At 38.9% G+C, this 21,292-nt stretch overlaps 1 protein-coding gene across 1 annotated transcript in view; it reads right to left on the reverse strand.

Annotated features, from left to right (window-relative positions):
* Window positions 1–21,292, reverse strand: part of Ano3 (anoctamin 3) — a 261,204-nt gene that overhangs the window by 80,625 nt on the left and 159,287 nt on the right. Inside the window, exon 13 of the mRNA XM_076570257.1 lies at window positions 11,163–11,259. Within this exon, the coding sequence (XP_076426372.1) occupies window positions 11,163–11,259 (97 nt within the window). The remainder of the gene's footprint in view (window positions 1–11,162; window positions 11,260–21,292) is intronic.

Here is a 21,292-nt window from a genome sequence, read left to right on the forward strand (position 1 = left end):
TTGTTTTGTTTTTTTGAGATGGGGGGTGGGGGTTCTCTGTGTAGTTTTGGTGCCTGTCCTGGATCTTGCTCTGTAGACCAGGCTGACCTTGAACTCCCAGAGATCCGCCTGGCTCTGCCTCCCAAGTGCTGGGATTAAAGGCATACACCACCACCATCCCCCACCCCGGCTCAAATGACACTTTTATAATGGAAGTTAGGGTAGAATGGCATCCCCCTTGTTCAGTCTATATAGTCAAGAGGGTTCCTAATGAGGACATTACAATAATGCTAATGTATATTTCAATTGTAGCCTTTTGAAAACATTACGAATGATGCTTAGCTCAGTGAAAGAGAGCTTGTCTAGAATGCACAGGAAAGCCCTGGGTCTGATCCACGCAGCATAGCACAGAAAAGAAACCATGAAGTAAGCTTAAGAGTTTGTGTAAGGTACAAAATATTCTTTGTCATTCTAAAATTTTATTTTAGTTAAGGCTGGAGATTTCTAAAAATATTATGTGTTGCTTTTTTCCAGATAATCATTACAGACAGCAGGGACAAGGATCATAGAAAAATTTCCCCACAGAGCTCATAAAATTAGACCCAGCAGGGGAATCCAGTCTCTTTGTTTTCAGGGACACCCAGCAGAGAGACCTGAGCTGTCTTAGTAGTTGAACAGCTGTCAGTTTCTCCTTTTAAACAGACAGGAACAGCCTCTCCGAGTGCTCCAGAGACTTTACATGTGAGGATTTAAAGGTCACAAAGAAATAAGGGTTTCCCCTGCTTCAGAAACAGCCATGCTTATGGAAACCTCTAAGTAAAAGGCCATAATTAACAAAAAGAAAAAAAATGCTTCTTGGATATGATTGCTCATAGATTATGTGGCATTCATTTTTAAAGTGCTTTCCATTATCTTTTAAAAAGTTCACCAATCGGCCTTTTAGGTATGTTTGAGCTCAAACGTGTGCATTAATGGTTTAGAAATGTATTATTCAATTAAAGTGGATATATGTAATATTAATCATGGATATTTTATTTGTGGATTATATACATATGACAGAGATAGAACTAAAATAAGAACCAGGGAATATTTCAAAATTTACAGGAGTGTAACAATGTTAAAATAATTTTGTGAGCTTCATAACTTGTTTACATATGAAAGGTATCATGATATTGGAGATCAAAGTGATAAGCAATTAGCCTTTGCCTATAATCCAGTTACTAATTACTTTATGTTACTGACAAAAAAAAAAAAAAAGCTGCTGAATTAAAATGGGGAATACTGAGAGAGGATTCAAGATTACATCTGAGGTAATTGGAAGAACTATGAGCTTTGACCTGTCTAACAGGAAAAAAAAATTGCTACTTCAAAGAAAACATCAAATGAAACTTGCAAAAATACTTCAAGGAGCATAATAGACTTTTCTAAAAACAACAGAAGCTTGCTCTTCCTAAAAAATATACATTTGCGATTACTTGTTTTATTTGAAAATAGCTTGCCTTTATGACTAAAGAGATGTATGTATGAACAACCATTTAATTTTACCTTGTTGGTGTGCAGAGAGTATTGTAAGAAGGGAGGCTATGCTGAACCCACAGTATAAATTCTCCATGGTGGTTGATGTCTAATTTAGCTTTGAAAGCTGAGTAGGGTTAGTCATTGATGAATGTTAGTATTGTTAAGCGACACGCCCTTCCTATGGAAACTTGAGTCTGTGTCTCCTCTGCTATGGCTATTGGATCTCCTCTAACATACCTTAAAAGCTTTGGGACAGCATGATGCCCAGATGGTGACACACTCATAAAATCTCATCTACAGTAAATGAGCAGGGATCTCCTCAGCTCATTCAATCCTGTAGGCCAGGCTATCACTGATAGCATGCTCCTGAGGGGATTGGACTTTAGTCTGGGATGCAATTCTTTCTCACTTCTTAATCTTTAACTCTTGGGTAGCAGAGAGAATGCATAATGGTCTATATTCAATATACCCAGATGCAAAGTACACAAAATACGGAAACTTGGTTTAATGCTCACCTTTACACAATAGTCTTAAAATGTGTTCCTCAAAATCATAATCAGATCCACATGGATCTGCTCAACAGGTAGATTTCTACATGTTATTCTTGATTAACTGATTTTAAGCTTTCAAATACTGGAGTCTTCTATTTAAATAAATGTCCTCTGTAATTTTGATAGGTGGTCTGGTAGACTCTTGAAATTTCTTAAAGGAAAAGTCTACTGTCTCTTCTATTTCTGTTGTAGTTTTATAATCAATATATAGCTTGAGTCATATCTAAGTATTGAATAAGTATTTTCTAAAAAAATAAAAGTTTAGTACTTTAAGGGAAAATTATGAATGAGGGTAATTTAAAGGACAGAGTTGTGGTGGTATTCTAATTGTACTGAAATGTGATTTTGATTGTATGTTAATAAATAAAGTTGCCCGGGGGTAAGAGGTATTAGAGCCATAGCAAGAGTATGGCGGTGGTGGCACACTCCTTTAATCCCAGAACTTGGTAGAAGAGCTAGGTAGATCTCTGTGTGTTCAGGGATACAGCCAGCATTGAAGACATATGCCTTTAAGACCTGGGGGGCTGTACAGGGGGGCAGTCACGTGTTTGGGTTTACAACCAATGAGAAGGCAGAACAAAAGACTATGAAAAGACATGCACACACGAAATAACTCTTTTTTGGAGAGCTAGGACCACCGCAGGAGGAAGGGTGAAATTTTAGCTCTGAGCTCTGACCTCTCGGCTTTCTCTTTTACATTGGTTCTGTGTTTCTTATTTAATAAGACAGTTGGTTACATCTACACAGAGTTGTTTTTACAACTACATGAAACATTGAGTGACTAATTATTTTACTCTCAGGAACAATCATGGCATTGCATGAATTTGTCAGGGACAAGGACAGAATCTCTATTTAGTGGAAAAATACAGACCCCCCAATAAGACAGGGAACTAGATCATCTTACAGTCAGATTGCCTAGCAACAGGACATTGAGTCAGAGCCCTTGACCTTCTCACCCTGTAAACATCCTATACAAACATCCTGTTAGCTTGCCCCACCTTAATCAAATGACAGCTTCTTGCTCCCCCCACCCTGTGGAACTATATAAACCCTTATGAAAGAAAATAAAGTGGCACCTTGATCAGAATCTAGACTTGGTGTGTTTTCCTTTGTATCTCCTGTCCCTACATTCCCTCCTTAGGGTGGTTGAGAACTAGTTGAAGCCCTGCTGGCCGGGGCGACTGGAGCCCAATGTGGATGAAACCACCTCTTAAGGTTCGGAACCTCGTCTCCCGGAGGAAGACCAAGGCCTTGGTGAAGTTGTTGGATCCCCTTGAAATGGCCTGGTTCAGGACTCGATCCCGGAGGAGAGCAGAGACGATGCAGGTAAGAAAGTGACGAGCCATGGGAGAGGCAACTTCGTCACGAGATTTATTCATTTCTGGCATAAATGAGCCCCTCAAGATACAAGGAACTAGGGTAAAGAAAAAAGACCTTAAAGCCTTTTTTGAATATTAATGACATTCTTAGGGTCTATAAATATTCCCCTAACATACAAGAGCTTATTAATAAAAAAAAAAAATCTTCAAAGAAGCCTTTTACTCCCCCTCTACCTGCCCTAAGATCCCCTGAGCACTTTCTCAAGCGCCTTCGGTCTGTCCCTCAGATCACGACCTGCGCTCTATGGAAGAGGGGACGCTCAAGACTTTTAAACCTAGGAATCCTCAGGAGTCCGCCCCTGCCCATCTTTATCCCTCTCTTAAGAATTTTGGCTCTAGATTCCCTCTAGACCCTGCTGAGGAGGCTTTCCTAGAGGGCTCGTCCAAAGGTAGTGAGTTATCTCAATTGATTGATCACAACCAGTTGCAGATTTCTTTGTTCCTTCTCCACTCCCACTACTTCACTTGAACAGCCATCCTCAAAAACTTGGACTCTAAAGAAACTTCTCGGCAACTCCCCCTATGATACGAATGCAGCACAGGCAGGATTCCCTCCAGGCTGAGAGACTGTTTGGGCCGGACAAAAACCAAAGTACCTTCATTTAACACTTGGCCTTTGAAAATGCAAACCCTGCCTGCCAGGAACTAGGGCTTGGGGTAGCTACTGATGCTTTAGGGATTTGCAGAGGCAACCATGAGTCCCCTGTGTGGCTAGAGGGGACGGGGGACATTTTGTCTCTGGATAGACAGTCACCTGGTGTGCAGGATGGGGCCATCTCTGAGATCATGTTTCTGCTCCAACAGAGTAAGGCTGGTCTGGAGGGGGTAGTGGTGGAGGATCTCAAATTGTAGGAGTTGGTGATGTTTTGTCTTTATGGGGGGTGGAGCTGCCCTTGGAGGTGGTTCCCGGGACTAGGGTGCTGGCGGGGCTGATGCTTGCTGTTGTGGAGGGTCAGGTCTTAGTGGCACTGAGGGGGAGGGGAGCTTGTGGGGCCGTGGAGAGGGGCGGGGAGCCTTTCCACCTTGGCACCTGCCGGCTCCTTCATTCATGGGGAGAGAGTCACAGGGCCCGGCAGGGGGAGGGGGAGTTGGGGGGGGGCAGCAGCCTTCTGATTCTCATGAAGTGAGGTAGGAGAACATTCAGCATTAACACCATTGCTGATCATCACAAAAAGACTAAATCCTGTTAATGGTGCCATAAAAGAGATACACTCTGCTCCTAGATGGTTGCAGGAAGGCCTGGTTAGAGCTGTAAATATATCTGATGTGCCCAGGTGAGGTAGCCCCTCTCCTGAGGAAACTTCCTCTGTTTCAAATGCTTTCCCTCCGGCAAGCAATCCAGGCTATTGTCCTCATTCTCAGCAACCCCCACCAGCCCTTTAGCTCTGTTATCACTCTGCTCAGAGTTCCTGTGGGGGGACAGCGGGAACTTTACAGCAAACTGTGTTTGAGACCTTTCACACAGTATACAAGTCCCATAGTCAATCACGTTCTGGGCTGAGCAGGGACACTGCTTGTCACAAATCCAGTCTGACAGCAGGGGTCATGTTGCCAAGGGCAGTGCTGAATTTTTCATCCAAAGTGTCAGAAAGGCTTGTTGGACTTGCTGGCCTTGGTGTCACAGGTGGTCATAGCCATGTTGGGCCAGCTTGACACAGCCTGTGGCTGGCAGGTAGCACAGCAAACAGGGTATCACCAGAGATGCCACTCAGGGCACTTAGGTCCCTTCTACCTAGACTAACCTATTATTCCTCAGATCAATTCCTAGATCTTTAGGAAGAGAAGCCGCCGTGCTGAGATGACTGCCTTGACGGGAGCCTGTTACTGCCCTCACCTTAGCAGTCCTTCTGGGGGTTGGAGCGGAAACAGGCACAGAAATTGCCTCTCTGGTCCTGTTCAACCAACATTACTCTGAGCTTCACCTGTCCATAGATGAGGACATTGCCCAATTTGAACAGGGAATTTCTGCCCTCAAGTCATCCCTTTCCTCCCTAGCTGAGATAGTTTTACAGAACAGGAGAGGCCTGGATCTCCTCTTTTTACAACAGGGTGGCCTTTGTACTGTGCTCAAAGAGGAATGTTGCTTCTTTACAGACCACACCAGGGTAGTCAGAGATAGTATAGTAAAGGTTAGAAAAGAACTAGAAACAGGAAAAAAAAAAAAAAAAAAAAAAAAAAAAAAAAAGGAAAACAAGAGCTTGGGTAGTTCTAGAGTTAGTTTTTCAAACTCCCCTTGGCTAACGACCCTTCTTTCCTCCCTCCTAGGACCTGTTTGTAGGCCTGCTCCTGGTCCTTGCCTTTGGGCACTTTCCTGGCTCACTGGGTTCATCCCAAGCCAAATAATAGACCTGCAGGCCAGGCAGATCCAGGTTCATTACCACTGCTTTGATATGCAGGACTCCAGGGTTAAAATTTCCCCTGAGGAGAGATGCCCCACACAGACCCCTTCACTTGGGGGAGGTTGCACCTATGTGTGGGAAAAGGGCTCACTTAAGACATGATTGGAGTGCAACTGGGACTGCACAGGCTGGGGACCATGGTACCCCCAAATCCCGAGAGCCTGGATTATATGCCCTGTTGCATAGTGGTTGTGCAGTAGCAGCCTTGCGCTTACCCATTTCTGCTCCCTCAAAAAACTGCATGGTCCATTGATTCCTGCACTATGGGGACACCTGTGGTGCTTGAGTCTGGAGAGACATTCCCTCTCGGACCTTTTCCCACAACCTTTAAAGGGATAGGGCCTCTGTAATCCTCCATGCAAAGCCTCTTTCAGAGCCCTCCTTTTAGACCATTCTAACCTGGTTTATGTGGCCCTTAGATTTATTACTAAGAAGGGGGAGATGTCAGGGAAAAGGACAGAATCTCTAGTTAATGGAAAAATACAGACCCCCAATAAGACAGGTAACTAGATCATCTTACAGTCAGGTTGCCTAGCAACAGGACATTGAGTCAGAGCCCTTGACCCTCTCACCCTGTAAACATCCTATACAAACATCCTGTTAGCTTGCCCCACCTTATGCAGATGACAACTTCTTGCTCCCCCCACCCTGCAGGAATTATATAAACCCTTTTGAAAGGAAATAAAGTGGCGCCTTGATCAGAATCTAGACTTGGTGTGTTTTCCTTTGTATCTCCTGTCCCTGCATTCCCTCCTTAGGGTGGTCGAGAACCCGTTGAAGCCCTGCTGGCGGGGCATGAATTGATAGTATAGTGCTTGTGATACCTCAGTAAAACCCCCCACTCTATCCTATCCCCTACAGACAAAGAGAAACTTAAACCAGGATTCCTAAGTGTAGATAAGAACTTAGACCCCTTTTCCCCAGGTGGCTGTATCTGCTACAGGGACTTTGGAAAACACAGTCAGGATATTCGACCAAAAGACTAAAAAGGGAGGTGGGTTAAAATAAATTGTATGGTCTGTGCCTTTGAGAACTAGCCTCACAAAGAAAGGGGAGCGCTCCTTCCAACCTCCCTGCTGTGAGTGAGAGATTTGGAAGAGCCTCCCTGGAGGCTTGTAAACTTAGAAAACACCTTACTTTTGCATTCTGTACCTAAAGTCTCCAATGGCGGCTTTGGGGATGTGATCTAGGCACAAGACCCTCACTCTATTGTCTCAAAAAGGGGGCCTTAGACAAAGATATCTCAATATAGATAGACCCAGGCCAGTTTCAAGTCCCCAGAAATGATGGCTCCAGCCCCAGGAACAAAAGAACAGAGTCAGGATGTCTGATGGTAACCAATTAACCAAGACATGCCCCTCTCCTGAGATAACATGACCAGACCCTGGAGAGGAGTTGTAAAACTCCTGACAGGGCAAACAGATAAGCTAGAATAAGATAAAGTCCAGGCCCGGGAAAAACTGGACCAATCAAGGATGGACCCGTACTAATCCCCTCCCCTCTAAGAAATTTTATGGGTTTTGCCTATAAAAACTAACTTCCCCAAGAAAGAATAACTCTTCTCTGCCTCACTTGAGATGGCCTGAGTTGAGTTCCCTGTCATGACTTGTAACAGATAAACCTTGCTTTTGCATTCTGGTATGCTCGTCCTTGGTGGTCTCTCTGGGGGTTACGATCTGGGTACAACAGTGTTGTGTTTTTAAATGGATGCACAAATATCACTAAATTATTTAGTTAAATATATTTTTAATATGCATATAGGTTTATTTGAAATCTGATGGTGTGTACCAATAATTTCAATACTTAGACTGAGGCAGGGGCATCAAAAGTTCAAGGCCAATTTAAGATACATAGACCTTGTCCCAAAAAAGAAAAAAAATGGTTTTGCTGTTGGAGCCCCAAATTTTGCAGAGCAACAAGCTAGAAACTGAGGTATGGTCTCTAAAGTTGTCATGTGATATTTTAATTCCTGTAGTTTTCATTGTTAAAATCAAAGTAGTCAACTGAAGGAAACGTTGTTGTTCGTGTGTGTGTGTGTGTGTGTGTGTGTGTGTGTGTGTGTGTGTGTATAAACTTTTATCATATGATAAATGCAATTTTTACATGCAAACACATATGCATTTTAAAACTAAATTATGATAGGCTTTAATTTCTTCTCCATGGTCTCAGGAATTGATGGATGCCATGAGGAACTGAAGTGATAACTTCTTGGAGCTAGTGATGTAAATCTAGACTGCTTAACACATGAAATGAGGATTCATTTTTCTCCATCAAATACAGAATAATCATGATATTTATAGGTTTAACACAAGTAACTATAGTTAATATTATATAGAGAAATGCAGGACCTTAAATACTTCATATACACAGGACTTATTTCTTGTTGCAGGAGGCAGTGTTTTCTTTGCAGGTTGCCTCTTGCACATTCTTTATAAATTTTCAAACAAGTTCAGAACTATATCTGTCTTTATGTGTATCTTCTCTGTTTATACTGGATATTTGTAAAAAAAAACCCTAGATTTAAACATTTTCGGACAAATTCACTACTTTTTAACTCTGACACAGATCTTTAGTGTTCATGTCTTGCCATTATTTGATTTTTCAAAGAAAATTTAGAAGTAACAGAAATAACATATATCTAGACCTTTGATATCCCTAAGGCTATCATATTTTGGAACTTCATGGCAGTTTATAACTTCATAACAGAGTGGCTTATACATTTGTCTACCTTTGTCTTTGTTATAGCTAATCTGTGTTATCTATGTGTCCTACACTGGAATTATTCAAAAAGTGATATAAAAAAACAGCTGCAAAACACGATTTTCATATCTAAGATGGTATCATCTTTGTTGGGCCTTCCCAGAGAACTCAAAAGTAAACAGTTTTATAAAATAATTTTGTGGGGGGATGGAGAGATGCCTCAGTGGTTAAGAACAGTGTCTACTCTTCCAGAGGACCCAGGTTCAATTCCCAGCACTCACATGGCAGCTCACAACTGTCTGTAACTCCAGTTCCAGGGGATCCAACACCCTCACATTGATATACATGCAGGCAAAACACCAATGAACATAAAATTAAAATAAAATAAAATAATTTTTCAAACTGTTTTAAATGTTAATTACTCAAGATAAAAATTGAGAAGCTAACTTTACTAAGTTTTGGTTTGTGATAAAGTGATTAACTATTGATATCACATTCAACTCTGTGAAAATTATTTGTTACAGTGAACTGATAGACCAACAAGAATCAATTTTACTTCTATGTTAGAAACAAGCAAAATTATACAAAGCAGGTACAGCAACAGGAGAGGTGAGAGATGATACTTGAGATTATTTTCCTAAAATAATTCCAGGCATATAAAGAACTATGGAAATTAAGATGTTTTAATTAAGTCATTTGATGTTAATTGTGTATTAAGTGTGCATGTATATAAGGAAACTACCTGAGATCAAGGATAGAACAAAGAATGGACTGGAGTTCCCCAAGCACCTACTTCCATCAGCCATTCTAGAGCTCCCCATCATTCCTGGTTCCTTAGTACACTACACAGGAAGGTCTTGGTTCTGTTGTAGAAACAATTAGATCTAGACAGAGCATCGCAGTAGTCTAAACTGAATATTTTGAAAGCAAAAAGATCCCTCCCAGACATCAAATGATTTTCAAGTAACTAAACCATAATGAGATGTCTCTAGACATCTACCAGAGTCATTACAATTTACAAAGATTGACACACTGAGGCTTGGTGGCTGTGTGGGAGACAACTCTAGGACATGACTGCAAAAGACATGCTATATAATGTAGTGGACAATGGTTGCTTAGCTGTTTTCCAAAAGGTCATTATATACATAAATAATTTGACTCCCTAATTTTAAGGTAACAGGGTGGAAATGTAGTCTACTCTAATGTTTAGAGTTGGAGCTTTTGAGAAGTGATTAGGATTATACAAGTCATCAGAGGAGCCCAGTGCTTATGATAGAACTTTTGATCTTATGAAGATGAGAGGGTGACCAAACACAATCTCACCCTACCTGCCTTATGTTGTGCCTCTCCTCTGCATTAACTTAAGAGTCTGTCAGCAAGAAGACCTTTACCAGGTGATACCCTGAAATATCATACCTCAATAATAACGAACTAAAATTAACCTCTTTTCTTAGATAAGTGACTTACCTCAGGCAAATCATCACAATAAGATAAATTGGATTAATACAAAAGTTAACAATAAAGCTATTATATAACCTGACTATTCTATTTCTAGATATTAACCAAAGAGAAATAACAATTGTGAGTTAAAAGATGTACTTAAAATGGGAAATGCATTAATATGTGAACAAATAACAAATTTTCATATAGAAAAAAATGAAACAGTATTCAGCAATAATGAGAATGTTCTGTTGATAAATGCCACATTATAATTTCAAAAATGTTACAGTGTACAAAATAAGTCATAAAAATTCATACCATTTAATACCATATACATGAAAGTCAAGAAACATGCATGGTTATCAGTAATGACACATTGCAATTGGTTACTTAAACAGATGAACTTGCAGAGAGAGTGTGTGGGAGAGCTGGGGAAGGATGAGAGGGTAAGAGGGTACACAAAAGCTTTTGGAGGTGATAGACATATTCATTATCTTCATTGTGGTGATATGCTTCACAGCTACATATGCATTAACAAAATGTACCAATTTTTATTTTTCAAATGGGTCTAGTCTAGTTTACTATGTATTAATTATTCTTCAATAAAACTATTCTGAAAATAAAAACAGTGAAAATTGGTATCTTTTTACATTTATATGAGCCTTTTTTCACCTAGGAACTTTTAGAAATTTTGGAATGTGATGACATCTAGATTTTAATGTAGAGAATCTCATTTAGTGGCTTTGGGATGATGCTTGCTCTTCAGGAGTTTAAAAGTCCTTCAGGTGATCTTGGTAGACAGTAATATGGGACTTTGAGACATGACATTTCATTTCCTCTGTGCAGCTAGAAGTATTTTAACTTAATAAATTCATGAAAGATATAAATTGAATCATCACCATGGAAATAATGATTCTCATAAAAATGAATCAGATATAATGTCAAGTGGAGGTTTGTACCTAAGATGTCAGTTATCAGTTATAATAACACAAGAAGAAAAATATATTAAAACAAAATATATTCTCTTTTTAATTGCAACAGACTGATTTTTTTCAGTTATCAATGACACTGATGATTGTTGATAAACTTGTAGACAATTAATTTCTGCAGAAAAACTATTTATTGGGGAACTTTCTACTACCTAATTCTTAGAAAAACTGGAGCTCAGGACAGAAACTGCACAGGCCCATACTCACTTTGGCATAGATGCAGCTGTCATTGAGTCTCTGCAATGAGCAATTCTTGTCACAGAGAGGGCACATGAAGACTTCGGTGGCTTTACAAATTTCTTGGCTTGAAAAAGCAAAGGAAAAAAGTGTGAACCTCTGTCTTAGCCTGTGCAGAACACGCTACTGGAGGAGCAATGCAGAGAGGAACAGGGAAGAGATAGGAAACAACCAGGATAGAGTTAGACCATGGCTTCCACGTAAATATTTTATGAGGCTTGTGACAGGAAGGTCCTTGTTTGTTTCTTTAATTTTAGAAAACTCTGACAAATAATACTAATAGATCATATATTAACTTGTATAATACTTTATTTTAAAATAAAGGCATTTTGATCCATGATCTCTCATGGCACACAGAATTATCTCAGGCAGTAATCTCTAGAGTAGTCACCAACCTCACCATAGAATGAACTAATTAGAGCCACAACTGGCTGTTCTGACTTCTCAAGTATAGTGATCTGATAATCCATAACATACACTTCAGTACATAATCTTATGCCAAATGTTTTCTAAGAACTAAAGGAGTGTGTGTGTGTGTGTGTGTGTGTGTGTGTGTGTGTGTGTGAGAGAGAGAGAGAGAGAGAGAGAGAGAGAAAGAGAGAGAGACAGAGAGATTTCTTGACCGTTATCATAACATTGACTCCATGTAAATATGTTTTCAATGAGCATGTAACTTTATGAATGTATCACTTCTATGACTGTTAAATATTCCAGTGTATATTATAGATAGCTTTCTGATAAGAATAAGGAATCATTAGCTATTTCTTGAAAGCTTTATTTACTCGGAGTTCGTAACAACCTCATTTTAGGATGTTTTGTGCATTTATCTGCCATTCATGGTCATTCCCCACCTTGCATTGCCCTAGTAAAATGTTTAAAATAATTTCTACTTTAAAATGTTGAAAAGAATTTAAAGGCTTTAGAAAACATGTTTGGAAATTCAACTGATAATTTAAATTTAATTGGCAAAATTTGCAGCAAGATTTGATGCTTTTAAAAATGTGTTGAGTGAACACCAAAAAATATGTATTTCAATGTGAGATTATAACCTCAATTCAAAGTGAAAATAAATATTATGCAATGATATGATGTAGTAACAGTGCTTCAGGCAAAAGAGGAGTTGATACCCCTTGAACTGCTTAGTGTTCACCAATCTAAGGTAATGCCAATTATCTCTGCTTAGCAGGGAACCATAAACATATAAAGGTCATGCTCAAGGTCACAGAGCTGAGAAAGGTACCTCAAGGACACGAAGAATTTACTGATTGTAAATCTAGTGTCCCATTAATTATAACATAATTGAAACAGAATCAAGTTCATTTCAAACTCAGAAGAATTTGTCCATCATTCATGATGGACTAATGATGACTTGATGCATGCCACACTATTCTTCTTCCACTTTCACTTTTCTAGTAATTAGGATGTTTACATGGAGTAGGAGAAAGTGATAAAAAACACATATTTTAACACCAAAAAGCAAGAGAACACAGTATTGCCTCTTAGCAATCCTAAACATTTTAGAAGCAAAATTTTACATACTTTTTGAAGAAAATTTTAATTAAAATAGATGAATTATAATAGCTCATTTGTTTCTCACAATTGCTGCACAGTTCATCCTACATTGGACTCTCACACGAAGGGAAGGTTTAGAGTTGGTCTGTAGTATATCATCTTTTTTATTTTGTCAGGAAAGAAAGCCTTTATTGTCAAATTACCATGTCCAGAATTTAAATCATCACAAGGGGTCTTATTTCACTGTCATGATCATAAAATTCTGTTTCTGTCATTTGCTCAAATCTTAATTTGATACATTGTATAAAAAATATTAAACATTTTTGTTTCTTTGTTTCACCAGACATATCTCCTCTAGCTCAGGCTGGCTTCAGCTTCTTCTATAGCCAGAGAGTGGCCGTGAATTCCTGATCCTGCTACTTCTACCTTTCAAGTATTGGGATTACAGATGTGTGCCATCATTTTCTATTTTTGTTTTAAATTATTACATTCTAATTAATTAATTAATTAATTGTGTGTGTGTGTGTGTGTTCGATAGGGTGCTTTTGACAGTCAGAGAACACCTCACGTGGTAGGAGTTGGTTCTTTTTTTCCCAATGTGGGTTTGAGGCACCAAGCTCAGGTATTTGGGCTTGGCAGCGTTTACATGCCAAGCCATCTCCACCATGACTAGAAATAATCATTTTTTTGACAATTTTCTCCTGTCTGAAATAAGGGATTTGCATATCACAAATTTATTTTATTTAGCATCTAAAGGGAAAGAAAGTTCCCATCATGAATGCGTCATCATTTCTTTTCCAGAGCTTGACAATCTACACTGCCATTGTAATTGTGGTTTTCTTTATTTTTATATCTATGCTAAATTTGCGCAGTAAAGGCTGATTGCAAAGAAACAATGACTAATACCAATTAAGAAAACGAAACAGTCCATTTGGGGTAGGTGTCTGGACCCCTGGTGCTGTAACACTCCCAGTGCAGCAATTCTCAACCTGTGGATTGCAACACCTTTGGCAAATTTCTATCTCCAAAATTATTTACATTACTATTCATAACAGCAGCAAAATTACAGATATGAGGTAGCAACAAAATAATTTTATGGTTGGTCACCACAACGTGAGGAACTGTATTAAAGGATCGAAGTGTGAGGAAGGTTGAGAACCACTGTTGGTGATTCAAGTCACATGACAAGCAGAGGGCAGGAAACCTCAGCTGGATGATGAACACATTATAGCACACAGGGGAGCATAGACAGAGGGGAAGAGTTTGAACATGACAGCATGAACAAAGCATCGGTTTAGAATTAGATGACAACATCAAGCAACTGTAAGTCAGAACCACCAAGACAATGAAGACCAAATTTTATATATTTTATTTTAAGGGTTTGGGGAGATTTCTAGGGATTGAACTAGGGCCTTGGTCACATAAAGTGAGTACTCTCCTGTTGAGGTTTATCTCCAGCCTGAACTGCTAGAACTTTATTTTATTTTTTTAATTTATTTAATTTTTTTTTCATTTTACATATTAACCACAGTTCCCCCTCCTTCCCTCCCCCCCCCCCCCGTGGTGGTTTTATGTTCCCCATAATATAAACTTATCTGGGGTCAGAGACAGAACAGCCACAACAGAGGATAGGCAGTGGTAGCACACGCCTTTAATCCTAGCATTTCAGAGGCAGAAATCCATGTGTTCAAGGATACAGACAGGCATGGTGACTGATCATGCCTTTAATCCCAGAAAGCGAGCCTTTAATCCCAGGGAGTGGTGGTAAAAAAGCAGAAAGGTATATAAGGCGTGAGGATCAGAAACTAGAAGCATTTGGCTGGTTAAGCATTTAGCTGGTTAAGCTTTCAGGCTTCTAGCAGCAGTTCAGCTGAGAGCCATTTGGATATGAGGACACAGAGGCTTCCAGTCTGAGGAAACAGATCAGCTGAGAAGTTGGCTAGGTGAGGTTAGCTGTGGCTTGTTCTGTCTCTCTGACCATCCAGCATTTCACCCCAATAACTGGCCCCGGTTTGATTTTATTAATAAGACTCTCTAAGATTCATTCTACACCCCTCTCTCAGCCACCCCTCATAGGGAGTAAGGCCTATGGAGAGTCAACAGAGGTTGGCATACCAACTTGGGGCAGGACCAAGCTCCTCCCCGCTTCATCAAGGCTGAGCAAGATATTCCACCATAGGGAAAGATATATATATATATATATATATATATATATATATATATATATATATATATATAATTTGATTTTTAACACTTTTTTGGGTTTTGTTTGTTTTGGTTTGTGGTTTTTTTTTGGGGGGGGGTTGTGGTGGTTGAGACAGGGTTTCTCTGGGCAGCCTAGAACATTTTATAGTAACACTGAAAATAAGTATCATTAAGGATATGGAGATACTGAAACTTTAGTACATAGTGAGAATCTCAAATGCTATGTTGTTATGGGAAACTGTAAAAGTGCTTCAATTTTTTTTATTAAATGATCTCATATGATACCACATGATCCTGTAATTCCATTTCTAGATATAGTACAAAAATAAATGAAATCAGGATTTTTGAAGAGGTGGTGAAACCAGTGCTTTGAGGTCATCTTTCATTGAAAAAAGAATTCAATTCGCTCTTTGCAGGGTAACCAAAAGTTGGATGCAAAGTTGGCATTTCTGCCTTCACTCTGTGTCTGTACTTGTCAGAAGGCACAAAGATAATTAATCTTGTCTCTTTAATTCCTTGAATTTCAGGCAGGACAAAGCTTCACAGGACAGACCATCCTTTCACTTATCTGTGAGGGTGAGTTTGTACTTTCAGCGATTAACCCTGTAACAACTTACAGTATTGCCTCTTTAGACAGACTAGCACTGGATCAATGGCGGCTCATTGATGCTGTTGGGTGGGACCTTAGTTAGAACTGCTTGTGTATGTGTACTGTCCTCTTGCTAGACCTCATGTCAGTCCTGTGAAGACAAACTTGATGTCACTGGTTCTCTTTATGTGTTCCTCATCCTACTGTGGCTATCTTCTTTTCCCCCAATACTGTGTCTTTAATTGGTGAGTTGGCCAAGCCTCCCTGATGCAGCTACCAGAGCCCAGGCTTTGACCCTAACACTCCCATCTTCTCTGAGTGATTTTTAAAATGTACCAATGATATTTAAACAAACAAAATTTCTATGTACCAACAAATGGATAAAAAAAACCACCACTGTATATATTTCTAAAGCAGTATATTTGGCCTCAGAGAAGAAATTGTGTCAAATATGACAACATGGGTGAACCTGGAATACGTTTTCAATAGTGAAATGATCCAATCACAGAAGAACAAACACTGAATGATTTCACTTATTTGATGTAGCTAGCACAGTCAAACCCATACAAAAAAGGGGTGTTTATCTGTGGTTGTCAGAAGCCATAGAAAGGTGGTGGTAAACATAGTTGATGCTCAAAGAACCATGAAATTCCCATCTCACATGATGAATGAGTTCAAGAGACTTGTATGACATTACATTTACAAGTGAGCACTTAATATTACTATAAGAAGTTTGGTCTAGTTTTAAACATTCACACCATAAAATCTCTGTTTCAAAAAACAAATTTGAAAAAGATTTGAAATTTAGCTAATCCCTTAAAGGGAATATTCTGAACAAATCACTTACTTCTATAAAGACCAGTTTTTTTTTGTTGTTGTTGTTTTATTTTTGTTGTTGTTCAATATGAGGATGGTAACTGGGGTGTTAGTTAAGTGATATGATAATATACCTAGCACCCAACTGGCTGATAAAGAATGAAGAGACTCTTATTGCTGAGGATAGGCATAAAGAGGAAACTTGTTTGGAGGAGGTTTCTTTAACATACAACAGTGTTTGTAAAGCAGGTCAGGACTGAACATTGCATACATTTCTTTTGATGTTCTGATGCCAATTCAGAAGGTTCCAGAAAATTGCAGTTTCAGCTCTTTTACCTCGTCCTGAAGCCCAGAGCCTTGAGAAGCAGGACACCCATAACTGTTTAGTCTTTCTTAAAACTTATGAGATGTCCTCTCTGAAATACTGATATGAACATTTCAGTTAAGTACATATGTTGCATATATATCATATACATATGTACACAGAGAGGGATCTAAAACTTGAATGCTCTATCTTCCTACTGTTAACTGCTAGGCAGTTAAGAAATAAGACTGTAAGCTTTCCTGGGTAAAGTAGTCTTGGCTGGCATTTGTGATCTCATAGAACATCTGTCCAGGCCCTTCTAGGTTTTAGAGTCTCCATGGAGAAGCAAGGTATTATTCTAATAGGTCTGTCTTAACTTTCAATCACAATAGATAGAGAAAATGAGATATTCCATAATAAAACTAAATTTAAGCAATGTCTACAAACCCAGCTCTACAGAAGGCATTACAGAAAACTCGAACCTAAAGAGATTAACAACACCTGAGAAGAAACAAGGAATAAATAATCCCAAATGACAAATCAAAAGAGGGGAAATATATGTGCACACACACTCATACACACACCACCACCACCACCACCATCATCATCATCATCAACAACAACAACAAAGCAGGAATCAACAAGCATTGTTCATTGATATCCCACAATATCAATGGTCTCAATTCCCCAATAAAAAGATAGACTGACCAAAGGGACTTGAAAATAGTACCCATACTTCTGCTGCATCCAAGAAAAATATCTTAATGTCAAGGATAGACATTTCTCATTGCAAAAGACAGAAAAAGATATTCCAAACAAATAGACCTAAGAAGAAAGCTGACATAGCCATGTTAACATCTGATTAAAGAGGTTTTTAAATGGAAACTAATCAGAAGAAATAGAAAAATACCTTCCATACTCATCAAAGGAAAAATCTACCAAGAGGACACTGCAGTTCTTAACATCCATGTACAAAATATATGGACACCTAAGTTCATAAAAGAAACACTAATACAGCTTACATCAGACATTGACCGTCACTCACTGATAATGGGAGACTTCCTTCCCTACAGCACTATTGCCAATAGACAGGTCATACAGAAAAAAAAAATCAACTAGAGAAATATTTACAGACCAAAACTAAACAGAGAAATGCTGTAGCTAATTGATATTAGAAACTAAATGTGGACTTAATAGACATTTACATAACATTTCACCTAAACTCAAAAGAAAATACCTTCCTCTTGGCACTTATGGAATCTTCTCCAAGATTAGTGACATACTTGGACATAAAGCAAGTCTCAACAGATATAAGAAAATTAAGCTAACAGCCCACATTCTATAAAATCGCCAGTGATTAAATCAACAACAGAAACAGAAGAAAGCTTACAAACTCATGGAACAAGGACAACTCTCTACTGGATGAAAGCTGAGTCAAGACAGGAATTAAAGGCTTTCTAGAACTGAATGAAAATGAATAATACTCAAATTTATGGGACACAATGAACATAACTCTAAGAGATAAGTTTACAGCACTAAGTGCCTATATTAAAAACAAAAAAAGGAGAGATTTCATACTGGTAACTTTAAGTAGCACATGTGAAACCTCTAGACCAAAAAGAAGTTGCATGCAAAAGGAGTAGATGGAAGGAAATAATCAAACTCAGGTTTGAAATCAATAAACTAGAAACAAACAAACAAAACCAATGTAAAGAGTTAATGAAGCAAAGAGCCAGTTCTTTGAGAAAATTGGTAAGATTGACAAACCATATCCAAATTAACTAAAAAGTGAAGAGAATATTTAAATGAACAAAATTAGACATAACAAAAAGGGGACATAACAACTGGCACCAATGAAATCCAGAAAATCACAAGGTCATACTTAAAAAAACCTGTATTCCACTAAATTATAAACCCTAAAGAAGTGGATAATTTTCTCAATGCATATCACTTACCAAAGTTAAATCATAATCAGAAAAGCAATTTAAAAATACCTATAACTTCTAGTGAAATAGAAGAAGCAGTCATTAAAAGTTGTCTCCCCCCCCCCCAAATAAAGCTGAGGACCAACTGTTTTCAGTGTAAAATTCTATGAGACTTTCAAAGGAGTTAACACCATTACCCCTCAAATTATTCCTCAAATAGAAACAGAAGGAACATTGTCCAATTCATTTTACAAGGCCACAGTTATTCTGATACCCAAACAACATAAAGACCCAACAAAGAAAAAGAATTACAGATCAATTTTTCCTTGTGAACACAGATGCAAAAATACTCAATGAAATAATTGCAAAAATCAGTAGCTCTCCTATGTACAAATGACAAATGGACCAAGAAAGAAATCAGGGAAACAATGCCTTTCTCAATAGTGTCAAATAAAAATAAAGCATCTTGGGGTAACTGTAACCAAAAAAAATAAAAGACCTATATGATAAAAACTTTAAGAGACTGAAGAAAAAAAATTGAAAAAACTATCAGAAGATGGAAAGATCTCCTATGCTTATGGATCAGTAGGATTAATATAGTATTAATATAGTAAAACTGGCTATCCTACACAAAAAATTTCAACACAATTTTTCAGAAAATTTAAAATGACAAATTTTCAGCTTCACCTGGAAACACAAATACATAGGATAACTAAAACAATCCGGAATATTAGAAAAACTGCTCTAGGTATCACCATCCCTGATCTCAAATTGTACTATGGAGTTGTAGTAAGTAATAAAACCAGCATGATACTGGTGCAAAATCAGACACATTGATCAATGAAGATCTAGAAATAAATCCACACATCCATTGGCACCTGATTTTGATAAAGAGGACAGAGACACATTCTGGAGAAAGGACAAGATCTTCAACAAATGGTGCTGGTAAAACTGGAATATTCCAAATACATCCATATTAATCAACCTATACAAAAATCAACTTCAAATGAATCAAAGCCCTCACTACAAAACCAGACACACTAGACCTGATAGAAGAGAATGTGGGGAGTAGCTTTGAACTTATTGGCAAAGGAGACAACTTTTTGGACAGAGCCCCATTAACACTGGAACTAGGATCAATAGTTAATAAATGGGACCCCATGAAACTGAGAAGCATAGAAAAGGACACTGTCATTCAGACAATACAGAATAGTTAAAGATTTTCATCAACACAACATCTGATAGAAGACTACTCTAAAAATTTCTAAACAACTCAAAGAATTAGATATCACAAAGACAACCCAATTACAAAAATGGGGCTACAGGTCTAAACAGAGGAAACTCAGATGGCTGTAAAACACTTAAAAAATGTTCAACATCCTCAGTCATCAGGGAAATGCAAATTGAAACTACTCTGAGATGTCATCTTAAACCTGTCAGAATGGCTAAGACGAATAAAACAAGTGACAACTCATGCTGTAACGGGAACACTCATCCATCTCTGGTGGGTGTGCAAAATTGATGGATATTAGTGTGGGGGTTCCTCAGGAAGATGGGAATGTACCTCAAGATCCAGCTATAACACTCAGGCATATACTGAAAGAACACATCTTCCTACTATAGAGACACTTACTCAACCATGTTCATTGCTGGCCTGTTAGTAATATTCAGAAATTAGAAATAACCTAGATGTCCCTCAACAGAATAAAAGATAAAGAAAATGTACATTTACATAATGGGATATTACTCAGCTGTTATAAGAATGAAATCATGAAATTTGCAGGTTAATGGACTGAATGAGAAACAAATCACCCTGAGTGAGGTAACCCAGACCCAGAAAGACAAATGTAGCATGTGTTCACTGGTATGTGAATTTTAGCTGTTTAGTCAATGAAGACCAAGCTATAACCTGTAGAGAAACAGAAGTTAGGTATAGATTAAGGGAGTATGGGGACAGATAGAGCTCCTAAGAAAGGGAAATAGAATAGATAGTTATGGGTGTATGGCAGGGCAGGGGTGGGGTGGGGGACTGGAATGGGAGGATCAAGGGGGAAGGGGAAATGAAGAGGAGGACAAAGGAGGGAATACGGAGAGAAGGAGCTAAAGTTAAGGATTATTTGAGGGCCAGTATAGAAATTTAATATAGTAGAAGCTTTGTAAATATCCACATATGAAGGCAATCTAAATGAAATCATCAAATAATGGGGAGACAGAGGCCTAACTGGATGACTCTTGTCACCAAATGAGGCTTCCAGTATTGGTATTATGTTGTTGGCCAAAGCAGTCCCATTGGAACCCCACAACAGCCCAGGCTGTTGCCAAGACTATAGATTGTTCTCCATAAACTGACAGTAAGTCCTGTCCCATTGCTGAATACATCACCCACACAACTCACTGAACACGAAGAAACCAAGCTGGTGCCTACACAGAGCCTTCACCCCTATGTTCTAGAGTCTACGGTATAGAAAGGTACTCTGCATGCTATCAAAGGAAAAAGGTAAACACCAAGCCAGCCACAAAGCATTTGATCCACAATGATGTCTGCCTGTAAGATATGCTAGTGCGAAGATGGCGGAGACAAGCAGACGCAGGTAGGCCTGTGGTGGCAGCCCGTGGAGGTGGACGGGCCCGGCGGCGGCCGAAGGGGACATTTAGGCCTGGCGGCAGCTGGCAGACACATTCAGGCCCAGCGGTGGCCCACAGAGGTGGACAGGCCCTGGGGCAGAGATAAGCAGACGGAGGTGGACAG

Source organism: Peromyscus maniculatus, chromosome 4 (genome assembly GCF_049852395.1).
Source record: "Peromyscus maniculatus bairdii isolate BWxNUB_F1_BW_parent chromosome 4, HU_Pman_BW_mat_3.1, whole genome shotgun sequence".
NCBI lineage: Eukaryota > Metazoa > Chordata > Mammalia > Rodentia > Cricetidae > Peromyscus > Peromyscus maniculatus.